Source organism: Strix aluco, chromosome 3, assembly GCF_031877795.1.
Source record: "Strix aluco isolate bStrAlu1 chromosome 3, bStrAlu1.hap1, whole genome shotgun sequence".
NCBI lineage: Eukaryota > Metazoa > Chordata > Aves > Strigiformes > Strigidae > Strix > Strix aluco.
In genome coordinates this window covers 65,091,738-65,111,194 of record NC_133933.1, presented here as the reverse complement: position 1 = coordinate 65,111,194, position 19,457 = coordinate 65,091,738, and the positions used below count along the sequence as shown (strand labels likewise).

General features: G+C 37.3%; 1 protein-coding gene across 2 annotated transcripts in view; it reads left to right on the top strand.

Annotated features, from left to right (window-relative positions):
- ADGRG6 (adhesion G protein-coupled receptor G6) overlaps positions 1 to 19,457 on the top strand; it is a 113,721-nt gene that overhangs the window by 80,394 nt on the left and 13,870 nt on the right. For both annotated transcript variants that reach the window (XM_074818914.1, XM_074818913.1), the window contains 9 exons: positions 259 to 424; positions 3,695 to 3,835; positions 8,559 to 8,675; positions 9,812 to 9,857; positions 11,737 to 11,843; positions 14,625 to 14,752; positions 16,038 to 16,306; positions 17,838 to 17,952; positions 19,029 to 19,312. In XM_074818914.1, coding sequence (XP_074675015.1) covers positions 259 to 424; positions 3,695 to 3,835; positions 8,559 to 8,675; positions 9,812 to 9,857; positions 11,737 to 11,843; positions 14,625 to 14,752; positions 16,038 to 16,306; positions 17,838 to 17,952; positions 19,029 to 19,312 — 1,373 coding nt within the window. The remainder of the gene's footprint in view (positions 1 to 258; positions 425 to 3,694; positions 3,836 to 8,558; positions 8,676 to 9,811; positions 9,858 to 11,736; positions 11,844 to 14,624; positions 14,753 to 16,037; positions 16,307 to 17,837; positions 17,953 to 19,028; positions 19,313 to 19,457) is intronic.

Here is a 19,457-nt window from a genome sequence, read left to right as displayed (position 1 = left end):
GTGGCACAGGTCTAAGTATTGTTGGAAAATTCTTTCAGGACCAGTGATATGTAGTCAGATAGTTTCTGTCAATCGAAAGCTTTTGTTTTCAACAGAGATGCATAAATTTACAGCCTGACATTCTCCTTGTGAGTACACAGATGGGTAACAGAAACATAGTCAATAGTAAGAGGATCATCTTAAATGTGGAGAGCATGCAGAGCACAGTTGAGTCTTTTTCTGTATTCAGTTTTTAGAATAATTTATTTCTGTTTTTAGAGCTCTAAAAACTATTGATGCCTTGGCTTTAAAGATCCAGTTCACTGGACCATCCATGAGTATTTCAACACGAAACCTCGCACTTGGAGTGTCTTCTATAAACTCAACTTCATTCAAAGGTGGTTCTTTCAGTGTCAGTCCACAGAATAATGCATCTGATTTCCAGGTATGGAACAAGCAGTTGTATTTGAACGTGAAATGTGCCTGTTGTTCCAAGTGTGTTTACTGTGGTTCCTATAAAACCACTTACAACTCCCAATTCTCCCCCTACTTTCTACTTCCTTTTTCCTGCAATCATCCAAACTGATTAATGTAGTATTTCCTTGAGTGACAGGAAACCCAGATAAACTCACATGTTCCATACAGATGAAAAGTAATTTGCTAACAAATCCAGACCAGACTTTATCTTTTTAGTTTGTTTTTTTTTTTTTTACTAATGAAAAGGGAAAATAGTCTTTAATAGTCTGCTGTATTACCCATCGTACACTAGCTAACAACTCCATTGATGCACTTCAGCTTTAGAATAAGACATCTAAATGTAGGCATCTACATGTAGATTTCTGCAGATACAGTAGGTCTTCAACCTTCCAGTATAGTTTAAACACCTGCTTCTGACACCTAAGGCTGATCCAGTTGTCCACACATAGGTTGATGAGCTTGTGCTGTTTGGGATGTGCAAGGCAGTTCAAGACATTCATGTGGAGGTTGATTAGCCTAGACATGAAAAATAAAGGAGAAACATATCATTCAAAATGCAGAGTGATCTCCAGTGCTACAGTATCTAGACAGTCTGCTACAGTTAAGATACTTGTCATCACCTCAAAATTTTTTTTTCTTCTTTTTTCACAAATAGAAAAGCTCAAACATGTCAAAGCTATGAAATAGCATTTGAGATGCACATGAGCACCTATTGGGATTTTCCATAGGTTTTCTTCAAATCAGTAGCAATGAGGTGCCCAGACTTATTAAATTTCACTATATGCCTGTATGCATCTTATGGCACCTAAATGCTTTTAAAAATGTAGTGCAATGTATTTTTTTTTTCACAGTTATATAAGAAGTCTGTGACAAAGGTAATGTAATCTCAGTTTCCTGGGAGTCTAAACATTCAAATACAGTGAGCCTTACTGGGAGAAACACACAGAAAAGACTCAACAGAAAAATGAAAAAAATCTACTCTCATTTGAGCCACAGGAACCAAAAGTGAATTCAAACAAAACGTGGCATTATGAAAGCAGTTAAAGACTAATCACTAGAGTAGAAGCATCTTACGGAACCAAATTAATTCCTGCTGCAAATTGTCAAGACAACAATCCTAATAAATGTCAGATCATTTTATAAAGTACTATATACTGTAAAAATCAAAAACAGCAATGAAGACAGTGCTAGAGAAAGTAGTAGTAATATAATAGGCTGCAGGCCTTTTACATGCTGTGTATATAGACTTTGGATCAAAACTCAAATGCTGGTTTAAATAGATACAAATTGATTTAATGTAATTGAGTTTTCACATATCTATATTCATAGACATTTTGGCTAAAATTTCTTTGAATGAACTTTATTAGAAATTTTTGATGATTGTAAATCTACTTTTGTTTAGCTCTCTTATTAGTGAAACTCAAGAGCTGATTGTTCTTTGATTGTTATCAAAGGAACATCTCTCCTCCAGATTTCATCCTGTATTTATGGAAAGAGGAAAGGAAAAATTCTGAAGCCAGGTTTGGGATGTTCGCATGTATAATAAGAATTACCATCTGTGGCTTGAGGACATCCAGGAATTTTCTTGCTCTGGAATCATTTGTTATAGCACTGTCTAAATAATCATAAAATCCAAACTCCGTCAAATTATTTATAATGTTCCTATTGGAACATGAGTTTATTCTCAGACTTTCACATTTCCAACAGCTGATTGAGAATTCTTAGCATCCTTCCTACCAGAAAAGTCTGCAGCAGCTGTGGTCACCATTTATATTTTCCATGTCTGTCAGGAAAGATACTTGCTATCCCTGCTGGAGGGAGATTCCCTTGTGAAAGCCCAGGTTTTTCACCAATGATGTGATGATCTATCCCAGGCTCATCAGGGAGCATTAAACTCTTCAAGCTGTATGTCAGAATGTTTCCAGATTTTATTTCATATTTTTTTCTTAAAGTACATATCAAGCAAATGTATCCGTGGCAATGTGGAAAGATTCTATTTCAGTCCCCTGTGTCTTTGTTTCTTGCCAAACCTTTCACTAAGTTAGGTTTCGGTGATTCATATTATTAAATTGTTCCTGTAATATATCCATACTTCTTTATAGAAGCCTCTTCCACTCTATTTGCAGACAATAGTAATGGGATGTCTTTATAATGCTCGCGCTTTCTGTTTAATGTGGCAGAATTATCCTTTGGAAACCTTTTATTCAACTGCATTTAGCCCTGTCAGGAGTTATTTATGAACCACTGCTTACTAATTTCCAAGGGTGCCTGTTATTCACAGTAAATCAGTGAAAATTTAGAAATTAAATAAATCTATCAGTAGCCTATGGCTTTTAACTTTCTATTAGCTAATGGTGCTTTCAGAATCATGCGACTGATCATGAGAGGCATAAATACATGACCAAGTTGCCTCTGGAAAAGCCAGGAGTGTGAGTTTCCTTATCTCACAGTAAAATTCTTAAATGCTTTTACTATAGAGCCACTGTGAGATGATTTGCTCCCCTTCCTTTGATGGGTAGGGTGGCACACTTTCAGTATGCCATGGTGGGAGAGCATGCGATCATAGAATTGCTGCCTGGTAGCTAATGAAATGCATGTTTTCATCCTCATTTATTTCCTGCTCATTTGTTACATCCCAGTGCCATAGAGGGCTTTCAGCTGTTTGACACATTGACAGTATAGATTAAGCTTCTATTGATGGCAGAAAGTGTCTTTTTTGTGCTATTTAGCATGATAAGTACAGAGAGGTGACACTAATCATTTTTAAATCTCTCTTCTGTAACAGAGAAACTAGAAAAGCTCATAAGAGAATTAGATGTGTAGATCAAGCCAAATAATACAATTCAAGAAAGAAGGATTCAGAGCATATTTTTCAGTTCTTAACATTGTCTGGTATGAGGAAAAGTATCTTGAAGGTTACTGAAAATTACTATGACTGCCATTATTTCCATTTCATTATTTCCAAATTATCATTATAGCAGTGGAGGAGTTTGTTTGTTTGTTTTATCTAATACCGTTTTGTAGCAAAAGGCTGATCTCATGCTGGAAGGGTGGCAAAACCTCCTAAGCCTTTTTTTTTATTTATTGCATCAACTTTTACATAGGTACAGGTCATATTAGTGTTGATTGGTTCTAGTCCCATGTTTAGATATGTTTGTGTAAGGGTGTGAACGCAGTTGTGGACAATGGATGGTTTGGTTTTGTTTGAACATGTTCTTCTGTTGATTTTATTTCACAGATAGATTTTGACAAGGATCAGACAAATGCCTTCGCTTCTGTTGTTCTGCCACCAAGTTTACTGAAGAATTTAAGTCAAGATGAGTTTGAAGTTATATCCAGGGCTCAATTTACTTTCTTCAATAAAAACGGTCTTTTTCAGGTAAACTTTAATGTGTTTGAAGTAATTTCAGTTAGGGTGAATCAAAGCCAGCTGCTAAAAGTTTCCTGTAGTGTAATCATTTCACAGTACCTCGTGAGTTATAGGAAAAGGAAGGTGATAGCAGATGTAGACACTAAAGACAGTGTTATGTTCAGACAAAATAGTTGAAGGGCCCAAGTTGAATTAAAGTCAGTGATTTGACTGCAAATTCCTGTCATGTGAGATAAATTTTTTCTCAGGATAATCTATGGAAAACTATATCCCAGCTGCTTATAATCAGAGTAAAGTAGCAAGGCTTCTTCAAGGGCATAACTCCTGTTAAAATGCATAACTATAGGTCCTTAATGTTCAGTGGAGTCAGGTTCTTTTCTATCAAAAGGGAATTTGGCCTATAACACTGCCAAGTATGTATATATTCTTTCTCTTTTCCTTAAAAGAGTTGGTTGGCACTCATATCCAGCTGCCTACTTATATTCAGTTGGAAACTCTGGTCTGATGGTCATCAGCCAGAGAACATTTGTTTCTGCACATACTATTCTTCTTTTCATCTCTGTGTTCTCATAAGCATACCGTATTCTAATATGGAATAAGGACAACAATGCTTGTATCTGAAAACTAAAGGGACTCAGGTAGATTTGATTTTTTCTCCTTTGGGTCCCATCACATGGTAATTATAAATAGTTCCTGCATGGTAGGTGCCAAAAAAATTAGAAAGATTTCACAGCTTGGAAAAAACAACCAAAACCATACCTATTTTGAAAAAAAGTGAGTTAATTAAGAAGGAAACATTTTGTAGTGAACTGTAGACTGAGCCTCAGAAGACTTGAGTTTGTTTTCCCATTAGTATTTCAGGTGACCTTTGGCTCTTGTGCATCCGCAGAACTCTGTAGTATTGTATTGTCCCTATATTACCGTTTTTATTGGCAGTGTATCCAGATTCTTCAGATAATCTAGGCAAGAAAATACCCATGACCCTCAGTTGCCTTCTGAAAAATAGCCCAAAGTATCTTTAACTATTTAAAATAGTATTCATTTTAAGCCTGCTTTTGAGAAAAACAGGATGGATATATTTAATAAAGAAACCAGAAGAATACAGATGTAGGCTTGTCATAATGGCATAAAATCAAATAAAGTCAGAATGCATCCTTTAATGGTGCTATAATGTGTTTCTAAGGGATACTTAATAAGTCATTGAAAAGCAAAACCAGGAGAATTTGCATCTAAATTTGCACCTAAAATTCCTTCCATTTTTTTGTGTGTTTTTCAAACTATTCGTGGGTGACATGTTCAACACAATTAATTAAAGATGTGTAAAACTCACATTCTAGTAAGTCTAAAAATAAAGTAAGTCTAAAATAAATAAAGGCTAACAATAAAGCCTAAAAATAAATCGTTACACATGCCATCTCAAACCCAATAACTTTATCCATTAGTATAAAAGTATTTCATAAATATATTTATTCCAATTGCAATTACAAAGATAAACCCCAATGCTATTAGCTGTATTTCTTATAAGCATTCAACATAACAGTGAAACATCATACTTTATAGCACTGGAGGGGTTTTTTTTAGTGCAACTGAGAGAATGCTAGTAGGTTTTACCGTGTCATTCATTAAAATCGGATGATTACATTACTTAGCTTACATCACTTTTTCTTATAGTCTTCTATTCAGGGTGGGATTCATCTCACCAAAGGCAGGTGTGTTCAATGTACATACCTATGCCTGAACTGTTGTCTATAAGTTGCTTTCAAAGCCAGTCAGGAAAAGAATGGACATCGTTGAGATGTAATATATCTGATCCTAGTGCAAGACTAGGCTCCAGTTCCCCAAAGACGGAGTTAAATCCGGTTGGCGGCCAGTCACGAGTGGTATCCCTCAGGGCTCGGTTTTGGGGCCACTCCTGTTTAACATCTTTATTGATGATCTAGACGAGGGGATCGAATGCACCGTCAGTAAGTTTGCAGACGACACCAAGTTGGGTGGGAGTGTTGGTCTGCTCGAGGGTAGGGAGGCTCTGCAGAGAGATCTGGACAGGCTGGAGCGATGGGCTAAGGCCAACTGTAGGAGTTTCAATAAGGCCAAATGCCGGGTGCTGCACTTGGGCCACAACAACCCCCAGCAGCGCTACAGGCTTGGGGAGGAGTGGCTGGAGAGCTGCCAGTCAGAGAGGGACCTGGGGGTGTTGATTGACAGCCGGCTGAACATGAGCCAGCAGTGTGCCCAGGTGGCCAAGAAGGCCAATGGTATCCTGGCTTGCATCAGAAATAGCGTGGCCAGCAGGGACAGGGAAGGGATCTTACCCCTGTACTCGGCGCTGGTGAGGCCGCACCTCGATTACTGTGTTCAGTTTTGGGCCCCTCACTACAAAAAGCACATTGAATTACTCGAGCGTGTCCAGAGAAGGGCAACGAAGCTGGTGAAGGGTCTGGAGCACATGTCGTAAGAGGAGCGGCTGAGGGAACTGGGGTTGTTTAGTCTGGAGAGGAGGAGGCTGAGGGGAGACCTCATCGCCCTCTACAGCTACCTGAAAGGAGGTTGCAGAGAGCTGGGGACGAGTCTCTTTAACCAAGTAACAAGTGATAGGACAAGAGGTAATGGCCTCAAGTTGCACCAGGGAAGGTTTAGACTACATATTAGGAAGCATTTCTTTACAGAACGGGTGGTTAGGCGTTGGAATGGTCTGCCCAGGGAGGTGGTGGAGTCCCCATCCCTGGAGGTGTTAAAGAGTAGGGTTGACAGAGCTTAGGGATATGGTGTAGTTGGGAACTGTCAGTGTTAGGTCAAGGGTTGGACTGGATGATCTTCAAGGTGTTTTCCAACCTAGACAATTCTGTGAAAGGACCATAGTGCAATTTGAGACACCCCAAGGTACAAAGGTAGTACTGGCCAACAGATGTGACAATTGATGTCACCTCTGTGTCAGATGTAAGAGATGTGAGATCTTCTGTAGTAGCAGCTGGAGTCTAGGCAGGGTACCTAAAGTCTCTAAAATGGACACTTATTTTTAGGCAACCTGTATTTAACCTAGGTGTATAGAATAGATAAGATGGATTATGCCCTGTATATGCCCGTTTCCTTTCATTGACTATATTAAGAAACGCTAGAATTGCTACTTCAGTTCTAGACATCTTCTTTTTACATGTCTAAAGTTAGGTTGGAAGGATCATCCTCATGAGTTCTGAGGCCATGAAAATAATGTGCAAGTATGATAAATATGTGAATTGTAGTGATTTTCTAGACTAGACCGGATTTATGTCATTTAGTTTTTAAAGCATTACTTTACTTTGTACCTCTGTATATTTTATTGGCTAAAAGCTTACCCCTAACTTTATATGAGTGCAGCCTCATAGCTAAATATGTGGTTATCTGTATTTTACTTTAATGCACACATTATTTCTATTCCTTTCTAAGGACAAGTAAGAATACATTAAATTGCCTTCCCTAAAGAGGCCATCTGATATTTATTGCTAGATTTGTTATCTGTTAGAGACAAAATCCAGTAAAACCCATAGAAATTTCTCCAAAGGCTTCCATAGATTTTGTCAGATGTTGAAATTTAGGTGGCAGCCAAGAGGTTTTCTCTAGTCTGAATGCTCAAGAACTGTCTAGAAAACTGCATTTTCATTCCTCTGGAATTTTAAAATTTTTAGGAAATCATGTCATAAGGCTACAGTATAGTCTGAAATACTGTGTTTGAAAACTCTTGGATATGGTTCTTAAGAAATGAAATATACTTCTTGGGATAATATGCACTTAATAACTGCAGCTGTTCTGTCTCTCATGAGTGGTGGGATCTGATGAGCTCCGTCCTGAGCTGATAGCTGACATCTTGTCAGGCTAACAAAACCCCTAGACTGAAGGAATCAGGGGCGTTCAGGAGTTTGGCCGTCCAGATTGTTTGGGGGAAAGTGAGTACCAGTAGATTTTATTTGACCTAAGATCTGCCACAGGCAGTGACCAAGCTTCCCATAAGGCCAACCAGGCATGTAACTATGCAGGTTTCAGTGGAAGCTCATCAAAAGAAAATAGTATTTCCAAAGCACTTCCATTTTAATAAATCATCAGTTTCCAAGGAAAACTTTTTTTTGAAAATTCTCAACCTGGTACTTTTTTACTGCAGGTCAGAAATGGCATTGCTCAGTGACAACATCAGTCGTCTATTTAAATTCCCATCAAATAAGACCTTGTAGAAAATATTATCTCCTACAGTATGTAATATTGCTTTGAATTCGTTTACTACTTCTTAGTCATTCATTGTAAGATGGAGGATGATTTAGCAACTATACACAGAAAACAGGTTATTCTCCAAAAATTTTGCATCTACTAAAAAGGATAGCGTCAACAATAAGATAAGAAAGCTAGTTTATTCTTATTTAGGGAAATGAGCTAATCATATCATGGGTTGTTATCTGCTACATTGTTTGAGTTATAATTTTGTTGGCATCAGACATAATGATTAAAAGGGGAATTTATGCCTTCTAACCTCTCTCTATAATTGTGCCTATATATGATTATGACTGTGAGGAAAACAGGGAAACTTCCATGAGGCAAACCCATGATTTGATTTTATAAACATAATGTTCTTACATTACGTGATCAAAAGTGTAGAAATGCTGACAACTTATTTATTCTGGCACGCTGCAAAAATGAAACTGTGTACTCTGGCTTTTATGTTATGTGCTGTGTAAGCATTTATTATATTTTTCTGCCTCTTTCAAAGGATGCAGAAAATCCTGCCAATTTGACCAGTTTTGTGGTGGCATGCAGTATTGGAAACATAACCATTCAGGATCTTCAGGACTACGTGAAGGTTACGATTAAGCATACCAAAATTCAGGTAAAATAAGACTGGTTATTCAGAGGAACAGGAATGCAGATTATATATAGTAAAGGCCAAGCATATAGCCTGATTGGTCTGGATGGATTTTCAGTAAGGACATAAAACTCAAATGGAAATAAAAACTCTAGAACAAAAGCAAGTAAGCAAAAAGTTAAAACAAATAATCTCTCCCATCCTTACACATTCCTACTCCATTTATTATCTATCATTTATCTGAAAGGCTGTTTGATTCTGCCACTTAGAGGCAATTTCTGTGCCAATAACTATAAGCAAAACCTCTGTTCATGACCGTGTTCGTGACCAGTGACCAGAGGCATGATATTATTACACTAGAACTTTAGAATGACTTAAATTTTTTGATCAAACATGAATTACTTTGTTAATAGTTCTCCAAGTTATTTTGTTATTATGTGGTTTTCTGCAAAGGAAGAATGGACAGAACCACGTTGTTAAAAGATGACTACAATTAATTTAGGGCAATACAGACCAAATGCAACCTTTTGGCACATACTGTTTCAGTTAAAAAACGTGTGAGCTTGACTGTTCTCAAACATGTTGTCAGTAGCTACTCCAAAAGAGACAATAGCGCTAGAGAAGTTAAGAAAGAAGATGTTAAAATGCAATACCTAAGTGAATTGTTTATGAAATTGTAATGAAAATCTGGTTTGTAATTTTCACATTTCAATTAACTTCGTCTTGCATTTCATTATAATGATTATTTTAAGGCTAGGCAAAACAATCTCCACTTCAGCAGGCCTTTGCACATTTTCCAGGCCAGTTTTATAGAGGATTCACTGGGAAGCCCTAAGGAAGTGAACAGTAAAAAGTATTTAGACTCTGTAAAGACATCATACTCGTGGACAACTTTAGTGAGACAATAAAACTTCATTATTCTGAGGACATGGAAAAGGAATGCTGCAGAGGAACAGTGCTCTAGAATTTAATCTGAGCAGATCTGTCTTTCTAGCAAAGTTCTAATTTGACAGTAGACAAAATTTCAGCAATCCAAAATATATATATTCTCTGCTTATTAAATGGAAAGATATGTAGTAAAACATCTGTTGTAAATGTATATGTTGATGAGATTTACATCTGAAGAAGTATACAAAGTGTACTTTTGCATGTGTTCTTAGGAAGATCCTAAGCCTACCTGTGTCTTCTGGGATATGAACAAAAATGGTAAGTTTAGAAAGACTGTAATTCTTTTATGTGGGGGAATAAATGTGTCTAAGTTTTAAAATCTTAAAATTTAAAATGTCACAGTCTTGGCCATTTTGCTTCTTAATCCTTGCAGAATTACATGAAGTCTTTAGACTATATTAGTTTCTTCTGGTTAGTACAGTTGCTTGTAACAGCAGATGTTAAATATTCTTTTTAGAAGTCTTTTTATGTAAATTTTTTTAACATTTTAAATTTGTAAATTAAGTTTCTCTACTTTTCTGTATCTGATAACGTTTTTTCACTGATCTGTCTGTATGTGCAAATTAAATAGTAATGTTGCTCAGAGACATGAATGGTTCTTAACCATACTTTTAACTGGTCGTTTTTAAAATGTTGGGTTATTAAATTGTGAGATCATGCCTGTTACAAATCTTAAGCTGTTTTTTCTTCCATGGAAGGTTAGGAACTACATTACGCAAACTTTATCCACCTTGTAAATTGATAACAGTCAGCATGATGAGGTCCTGTATGGAGACACACATTAACAAGGCAGCATTTTAGCCCATCCTTCATTGCTACTGCCTAACCCATGTGTGATGCTGTACTCAGGCTCTTCATCCTTTGAATAGAAAAAGTCATTCTCTGGGATGACTTTCCAGATCCTTCTATTTTAGAGATCACTACTGAGATGTTATTCTTCCTTTCAGTGAAACAGATGGAGCAAAGAAGTAACTGTCCTTAGCAGTAGGAATTCAGGTGGAGGGATTTATTACAGAGAGTCTTACAAGAAATAAAATTTACCATCCAAAGTTGTACTTGAAAGCAGTAAATTCAGACAGAAGAACTAAGGAGAATGCAGAAGGATAAAAATTAGAAAAAAAAAAAAAAACAAAAACAAAAAAAAAAAAAAAAAAAAAAAAAACAACAAACCAAAAAACCAAACCAAAACCAAAACTAGTTAGGAAGCTAAACTTAAGAAGCACATTAAAGGAGAAACACACAGGGAGGAAACTGTTCTCAGTGGCTGCTTGAGTAGGGGTGGGGGGGTGGGGGTGGGGGTGTTTAAGTGGTTTTGGAACATCTTCACAGTCTTTTGAGAGATTCTGTCTTGAATTTGAGGTAAAATTATAGAGCTAGTCAGATAATTTGCTGGATTTTGCCTGGAGTTGTGCAAAAATGTCCTTAAGAGTTCAGAGAATATGAACTGTTTCACAATATTAGTTCATATTTTAGTAGGGAAAAATGAAAGGAGAAGTAATCAGAAATACAAATTTTACTTTTTAACATTTAATTTTTAAAAATAAAATCTTTCTACTTATTTTTCAGAATGGCCTTTTCAAGTGGGGTGAGTAGGGGATAGTTTACTTCATGTTTTCTCTTAAGGCCACAGAGGATCGTTGGAATTATCCACTCTGACCTTCTGCATTACATGCTGCGGAGAGGAAGGGCGGGACCCTCTGCTCCTGGGCCATAAATGCTTTCATGTGCCTGGGGATATATGAGTAGGAGGGAGGCAGGTGCAGACATCACATCAGTGTGGTAAAAGCAAGTTCTAAAACCATATTATTATTTGGTAAAACTAAGGTGTGTCTTAATGTGTGATCCACATAGCAGGTCTTATTCATCCCTCATTAACCAAAAAGCTCCCTACCTTTATTATAGATCTTCATCTATTGCTTCTGCTTGGTAGTCCATTACTGGGACACTCATCTGGTGTGATTCTCTGCACAAACTAGGAAATCTGACACTTGCTTCTCTCCTGATTGTTTTTATTGTTCACTCATCCAATTTGAGAAAGCACTTCTGCATTTGCACAAGATGAAGTGAGAAACCTGTTAAAAGAGAGGGTGACATGAGTTTGTTGAAAAGTATGGTTTCTCCTGTTCCATTTCCACAGGTGGCAGTGGTGGCTGGAACCCTGCGGGCTGCCAGGTGGATGTGGAGTCCAATGAAAATGAGACGGTTTGCTTATGCAACCACCTCACGCACTTCGGGGTCCTAATGGTAGGCAAACTCACTGTTCACTGTTACCTGTACTAGCAGCTGTAATGTAGTTTTTGTCTTGGGTGAAGACAACTCTCATTTTTGATACTTGGGTTATTCCTTTTGCACACAATTTTTAATACTAAAACATCATTTTCCCCCTTTTTGTCATAAAGTTACCTTTTCATAACTAAACAACTAGTAATAAGGATTCAGGAATGAGGTAGTGAATAAAGTTAGTAATGAAAGTACATTATTACTATGTTCTTTACAAGTACAAATATTATAAAATAAAAAGTAAAATGTGCCCATAAGATTATTGAAATTTTGAAAATACTGTGCCACAAAAGACCTGGAATTGAGACTTCTGAGCGATATCAAAATATAAATAGCATATTATAACATCCAACTTCAAAGCCAGGACATGGCTGGGTAAAAAACAAAGTCAGGGACTGTAAAACCAAGGCCCAGTACTAACACTTCCACTAGCAAAACAGAAAAAACTGATCTTAATAGGTCCTAAAGTGCAGGGGGTCCCTGTCATTTCCCTTAACAATATTATCTGACAAAAATGTCCTGCAGCTAAGACAGGAGGGTGTAACAAGAGGGAAGTGAATGAGAAACAAGTCTAGGTAGATTTGAAATTTCAAGATCAGGAAAGTGAGAAGTTGTTTGCAGAAAAAAAAAAGTAGGAGGAAAAGTTGAGGTGCTGTTTTCAGAACCAAAAAAGAGAGAATCATTGTCAGGGAAAACAGTCAGGTTAAGAAAAATGTCCTACAGTCAGTAAAACTGCTAATGAAAATGAAAAATCAAGAGAGCACAATAATTTCTTTTCATCGTGAGATTCAAGAGGCTGTATTGTCCCTTGCAAATTTAGGTTGCAAATCTTACAAGATTTATATTTATCTAATGTCAGAAAGTATAAGGTAATACTTTCTTTCGTGAAATGTGTAAACCCATATTTGTCTTATAAATGGCTTTCATCAGCTTTGAGGATGCCTTGGAGTACAGGCCTTCTCTTGGAAAAAGTCTGCCCACTGAGGGCTGGTACAAAATGTGTAACTCATACTCTATCAGAGCCTTAAGCAGAGTCTCCAGACTGGATGGCTGAGACAGGTAGAGCATAGGCTATCAGGGAGGTGAAAGAGTGAACCATATAGAGCACTCAGCATCAGGAGCATCATTCCTCTAGCATTCATGTGCCTCCAGCAATTTGCACGTGTGAAGTGTTTTTGAGAGAAAAAAATCTCAATGTGAAAAAGGTGGAATACTGCTATCTTTTCTTAACATTTGGTGATTTTTTTATGCTCTGAAATGGGCTGAAACATTTCTTTCCATCTGAAACTTAATATTCTTTGGCTTCTAAAACATACCTGCAGAAAAGACATTTGCTCCTGATTACAGCAGTGCTCCTAGTGGAAGTATTGGAGGTTTGATTTAACTTGTTGCAGTGACACATAGGACTTAACCACACAAGGGAGCTGCATCCGCTGCCTTTTTCAGCTTTGGCCTTCCAGACCCTTCTTAATAGAGCTGCTCTCTTCACGTCATGCTCAGATGTAGATATGAAAAAGCCACAAGCTTTTTGTCTTTTTTGCAAGCTAAATTGTGGTTTTGTTTCACTTTTTATCCTCGAAGGGAGAAAAAAAGGACTTTCTTTAGGATATATTCAATGAGTCCCTTCTCTTCCCCAAATGCTTTGCTGGCAGTAGGAAATAAGGCACAAGTTCTTTGAATTTGGGCTGTATTCCAATAGATTTTTACACAGTTTTGACCCTTCTAATTACTTTTCCCTTTTAATAAACTTTTCTGACTTTAATTCAGATATTAAATTATTTTCAAATAACACTTTCCTTTGTATATATAAAGTGATACATAAGGCTGGTACAGGGTGTAAAAAAACCTGCTCCTTTCTTTTCCTGTGAAGAATGTCAAGTTTTGTAGCATTTTATTGGTTTCTTTTTGCTAGATAGTTTTGCTAGGGACAACAGTGACACTGACTGTAGAATGGACACCATTATGTGTTAGTATTTGCTCACATTTACTCCACAGTGATATAGATCCAAACATTCTCATTTTTTCTTGTCCTTAAAAAAGGAAATAACACTGGCATTTATTCTCAGACGGTACTATGTGGCAATTACAGTTGGACAGAAAACTGGAAAAAAAATCCTCAGAATGTTCCTGCTTCGTTTCCAATTTTTTTTTTAAATGTTGTCTTTGTCACTATTTTTCTGACCAATTCTATTTATAACTGTAGTTTGCATGTCAAAACAGACCATAAAACCAAAAAGCAGTATCTTGCCCTTGGTTTCACCCATACATGATTAGCTACATTGACTCTTACGAACTTTTAATAACAAGAAGTGATGTCAGAAACTCCCCAGAATGTTGCACATTTCAGTATGAATACTTTTAAATTACATTTTCCTAAATCTTCTTGAAGAGAGTTGTCTATAAGTAATGGAAATAAAAAGTTTGAAAAGGGGAGATTTTTCCAGAGAAGGACATTTGAGTTTGTGGTACTGAATTATAAGGATCAGTACCAGGCTCTGTCTTATCTGCTGATCCCAGCAGTTATAATACTTAAAGCATGATGTTTTGAAGAGCTATGGGAAGGAAGTAAGAGGTGTAACAACTATAGACTAAGTATATTCAGTAAACATGAACCCTAATGTCAGGGTTATAGTGGTATTGCCAAAGTGCTTTTGAGTTTTGCTTGACTAATTACAAAGAAAGAATGTTGTGCTCATGGAAAAGGTGTTTGCTATAACTGATGCCTCTTCCTCCTCTCTCACACAGGACCTTCAGAGAACCGTTACACAAATAGACCCACAGAATACCAAGGTCCTCACCTTTATCACTTACATAGGCTGTGGGATATCTGCTATATTTTCAGCTGCAACCCTTCTGACATATATTGCATTTGAGTAAGTATTAGTTCTGTGAAAAACATCACAAAGGAAGTACCTATATGTGATGAAGTTACATGGTTGGTGTCATTTATTTGTCTAAGAAGGGAAATCCATGTTATAAAAAAAATGCAAAGTCATGGTCACAATGTTGTAAGTGGAAATTTTTTTTCAAGGGGACATAAGTTCATACTTTCCTCCTGTTTCTGATGTGTTGCTGCTCAGGCGTGGGAATAGAGCTAATGTGTCTCAAAATTTTCTCTTTTGGGAGTACAGTATCCTCTAGATTCTAAACAGATATGTATTATTTTAAAATCCGCAGCCAGGCTTTCTTAAAAACAAAATGAAACTTGCCTGTGTGGGCATAACAAATCATAAGTATAAAAAGAGAAATTTCCAGCTAGGACAATTACATTCTAGAGCCCTTCAGAAAGAAGTGGGAAGAGAAATAAAATGAAGATAAATCATGAAGTGTTACAACAATTTCAACAGCAGTCCTACTGAAATGTGAAAGTGACTCAAGGGAATGCAAAAGTTTTGAAGTGATACAGTTCTGTGAACACTGAAGAGAGAAAAATCAAGTCATGTCAACACAAAGGAACCATTCTGCCTGTAACAGGACAGGACAGAGCAGCTGCTAAAGAAGGATAGTTTGTTGTGGGGGGTGGGGAGTAAAAGGGGGTTTTCAAGTTCTAAATATCTCCAATGATTGCATTCCTATTGCATTACCTATGGTAGTGTTCTTGTCCAAGATGGCAGAAGTTGTTCGCTTGCCCCTCAGTTCATACATTTCAATGTCTATCTGTTAAAAAAGAAACTTGACTTGATCTTCAGTCTTCCTAAGATAGTATTAAAAAAACCCCAAACCAAAACAGAAAACAACATGCATTGGACAACATATTCCAAAAATTAAGCAAAGATTTACATATAAAATGATCAGAGATGAGCTTCTGGTCAGCTGCATTTGCAGTTTTCTTTCATGTTCTTCAGTTTTCATTTAAAGTACAAAACACATTGTGTTATATTTAATTTGAAAGGTTTTTAATAATGAATCAGTTGCTAAAATATTGTGGCAGTTAACTAGCTCATTAAGGACCCAAGGAAGTGGTAGCTTTCCCCCACCACAGACAGCAGAAGCCTACTGTGATAGTACACATCACTATGCCTTACCATCACAAAAGCTTATAGCTAGGAGATAATCCCTGTGCTTTTATTTACTTTGTAAACTGGTAAACCCAGCTGCTGTGAGTGACTTGGGTGATTGAAGCCAATTAACCATATACACTTGTATTTCTCTCATTAGGAAGTTGAGAAGAGATTATCCGTCTAAAATCCTGATGAATTTGAGCACAGCCCTGCTCTTTCTTAACCTCATCTTCTTGCTTGATGGTTGGATTGCATCGTTTGACATAGATGGCCTCTGCATAGCTGTAGCTGCACTTCTGCACTTTTTTCTTTTGGCCACCTTTACATGGATGGGACTAGAAGCTGTTCATATGTACATTGCTCTAGTGAAAGTGTTCAACACGTATATACGACGATACATACTGAAGTTTTGCATCATTGGCTGGGGTGAGTTCAGTAGATGCAATATTTACATAGCATGTATGTTGAAATGATGCTCTCTATCACAAATGCAGAGCAGAATCAAACCAGTGTGGTGTTTTCCTTCCCCTGCAGCCCATGGCAGTGCCAGCGTGCAGCCAGCCATGTCACCAAGTTCCTCTGTATAAATTCTGTGAAATACAACATAACTGGCACTCTCCACCCAGAACAACTTACAGCCCAAGGAGGAGCAGAGAGACCAGATAAACTGGTCTTACTTTCCAGAGAGGCCAGAATGGGAGAGAGGAAGTGTTAGTGTCATATCAGAGAACCGTGGCACAAAATGAATTCAGAAACTCTTGCAGTTACTACAAAACCTATGGGGATCTTTGCACTGACTTTCAAAAAGCTTTCAATCCAGCTTAAAGTTTCTTGCCAACAAGTACAAAGCCTATGGCAGAATCAGAAACAACCAAAATTTCCTGAGCTTCAGCACAGTGTTCAAACCACAGAGAGATCCTGCCTGCCCTAAGCAGTGTACACAGCGGGACTGAAATGGAAAATGTAATACTGAAAAGTAACTGTGAGGCTCAGGCAGTAAGGCTTTTATTCTTCATTTTTTTCTATATCAGGAATCTGTGCCTTCTGCCTGAATGCACATATTGTGTTTGTAATAATACAACACAATACGAAACCATTAACCTCATGGCTAGAGCACTGGCCTCAGTCCAGCTGATAATTGATGTCTTTCCATTGGCAACTAGCATCCTCTTTGCCAACCTCAGCAGAGGACAAGGACTGAGTGGTCGGAAAAGCAAATTAACCTCTTCCCCTTTGAATCTGTTTTGTCACAGCAAGGATAAGACATGTAAATAAGGCATGTCAGGAAACGTACATTTCTTTTGTGTGAACTGTACCTCTCTGCACAGAGTTCTCTTCCGCATAGCTATTTTCCCAAAATATTCCCTTTACCCTATTATTAAAAAATACATAGTTTGCTTCATTTTGGGGGGACACATTTAAGTAAAGGATATATAATGCTATAGAAAAAGAGAAGACATTTACAGTTGAGAGAAGCAGTGGAGAAATTACAGGTTCAAGGTCACATTCCCCAGTTCCCCAGCCTAATCAAGTGACATTAGCATCTGTCAAAAAAAATCCTAATACCATCCCTCCATTAGATCTCATTTTTGTAATTGTTTGTTAGTCTCCTTCTCACTATATTATGAGAGCCTGTGTGCAATTGCAAATTTAACTTTGGGTAATTAAGGGAGATTATTTTTCTTTAGTTTCCATATCACATATAAAATAATATTTTCTGCCTTACAGAACATTATAAGGCTTATTCATTAATGCCCATTAAGTGCTTTAAAAGTTTTGTACATCTGTGTTGTTTGAAAAATTGTTTCCTTCTCTGTGCAGTTTTCTGACATAGAACTACCTCAGGATACTCTGTATTAGAGCAATAGGGATGGAGACATCAATAATTCAGCTTTGTATGGTGAATTTGGAGTTTTAGGAGATTTGAAAGCAAGCTGCAAGCTTTCTTGTGTTACAGGTTTGCCAGCTCTGGTGATAGCAATTGTTTTAGCAAGTGCTAATACAAATGCAAGTCATGTTTATGGCAAGGAGTTGTACGGCAAAGATGCTAATGGGCAAGGAGGAGATGACTTGTGAGTATTTCTTTTAATCTCTTACAATTTAGCATTTACAGTAAAAAACACCCTAGCATTAGTCAGATTGCTTTGGAAAAGTAAGAGGTACATTAAACAAGCAAAGTGGACAAAACTGTCTGGTAATTTATTTGAATCTGAAGTGCGAAGAAGGCTATAAGAAAAATTGGAGGTAAATCTGCATTACCCAGTGCCAGGTACAAACACTCCTCTGGGAAAAGAACAATTCGTAAGTTTTGTCATGAAAATAAAATAAAAATACCTGTTTTGGTTTATCTTAAATGAAATCTATATCTTCTAGGTAAGAGCAAAGAAAGTAGTAGTATAAAAATAGTCTCTTTTGTAAATAAACGAGCTTTTTGTCAGTGTAGTTCAGTAGCTTTCTATGTTCTTCTCTTGATGTCCAGATAATAATCTCCAAATGCCAAAATTTTTATATGACTGTTTCCTCGTTTTCTGTTCCTTGCCTGGCAAAGCTTCATCATAATAAATAAAAATGTCATTCTGTATTTTTATTATTGTATCGTGCTAAGCTTTCCAGCCATTTACTACTAGAGGAATAAACTAGATCTCTCACATGGCTGACTGACAAATGGCTACCTCAAAGGACTACCTGTCCTGCTTCTTCTCCAGAGATGTATGAGTTCTTCTTTAGCTCAAGTGGCAAACTTGAGACTTTGACACTGAAGATCCAAATTTGCCCACTCTTGTTACTAAAGTGTCCCATGCTTCACACAGGTGAAAGTGGTGAAGCTACTCATACTGAGTCTAGAATTTCCATGATGGGATTGCAGTTCCCACAGCTTCTATCCGAGGTCAGGTTTCCTTTTTAATTAGTTTTAGCTAAAATGCAGGACAACCCTCAGATTTCTGATGTGCGAATACTATGGGCCATAGTCACTTAAGATGCCACGGGGCTTCATCCTATTTGTAAACAGAAAATGGACAAAGGATCCATTTTATATAGTTCTGCATCAGTGGTATCAGACAGTCTGATTTTCCTTGTAGTTGTATAAATAATTGGAGGATAGTCTCCATTATCTAAAAAATGATCATATTTTTGTATTTTTTTACAGCTGCTGGATCAAGAATGAAGTTGTCTTTTATGTGACTTGTGCTGGCTACTTTGGAATCATGTTTCTGTTGAATGTTGCCATGTTTATTGTGGTGATGGTGCAGATCTGTGGGAGGAATGGGAAAAGAACCAATCGGAGCCTGAAGGAAGAGATCCTGAGGAACCTCCGTAGTGTGGTCAGCCTGACCTTCCTTCTGGGAATGACATGGGGCTTTGCCTTTTTTGCCTGGGGTCCCTTAACTCTTCCTTTCCTGTACCTCTTCTCAATTTTCAATTCACTGCAAGGTAAGCTGCATTTCTGTTCTGTGAATAAATATTATTTGAGCTGTTGCTGTTCTGGGACATATTATGTCCAGTGATTTGACTAGGGAACTCAGATCCAATCTCTTGTCTTGATACTAAACCATCATTACTTTCCCCTTATGTGGAA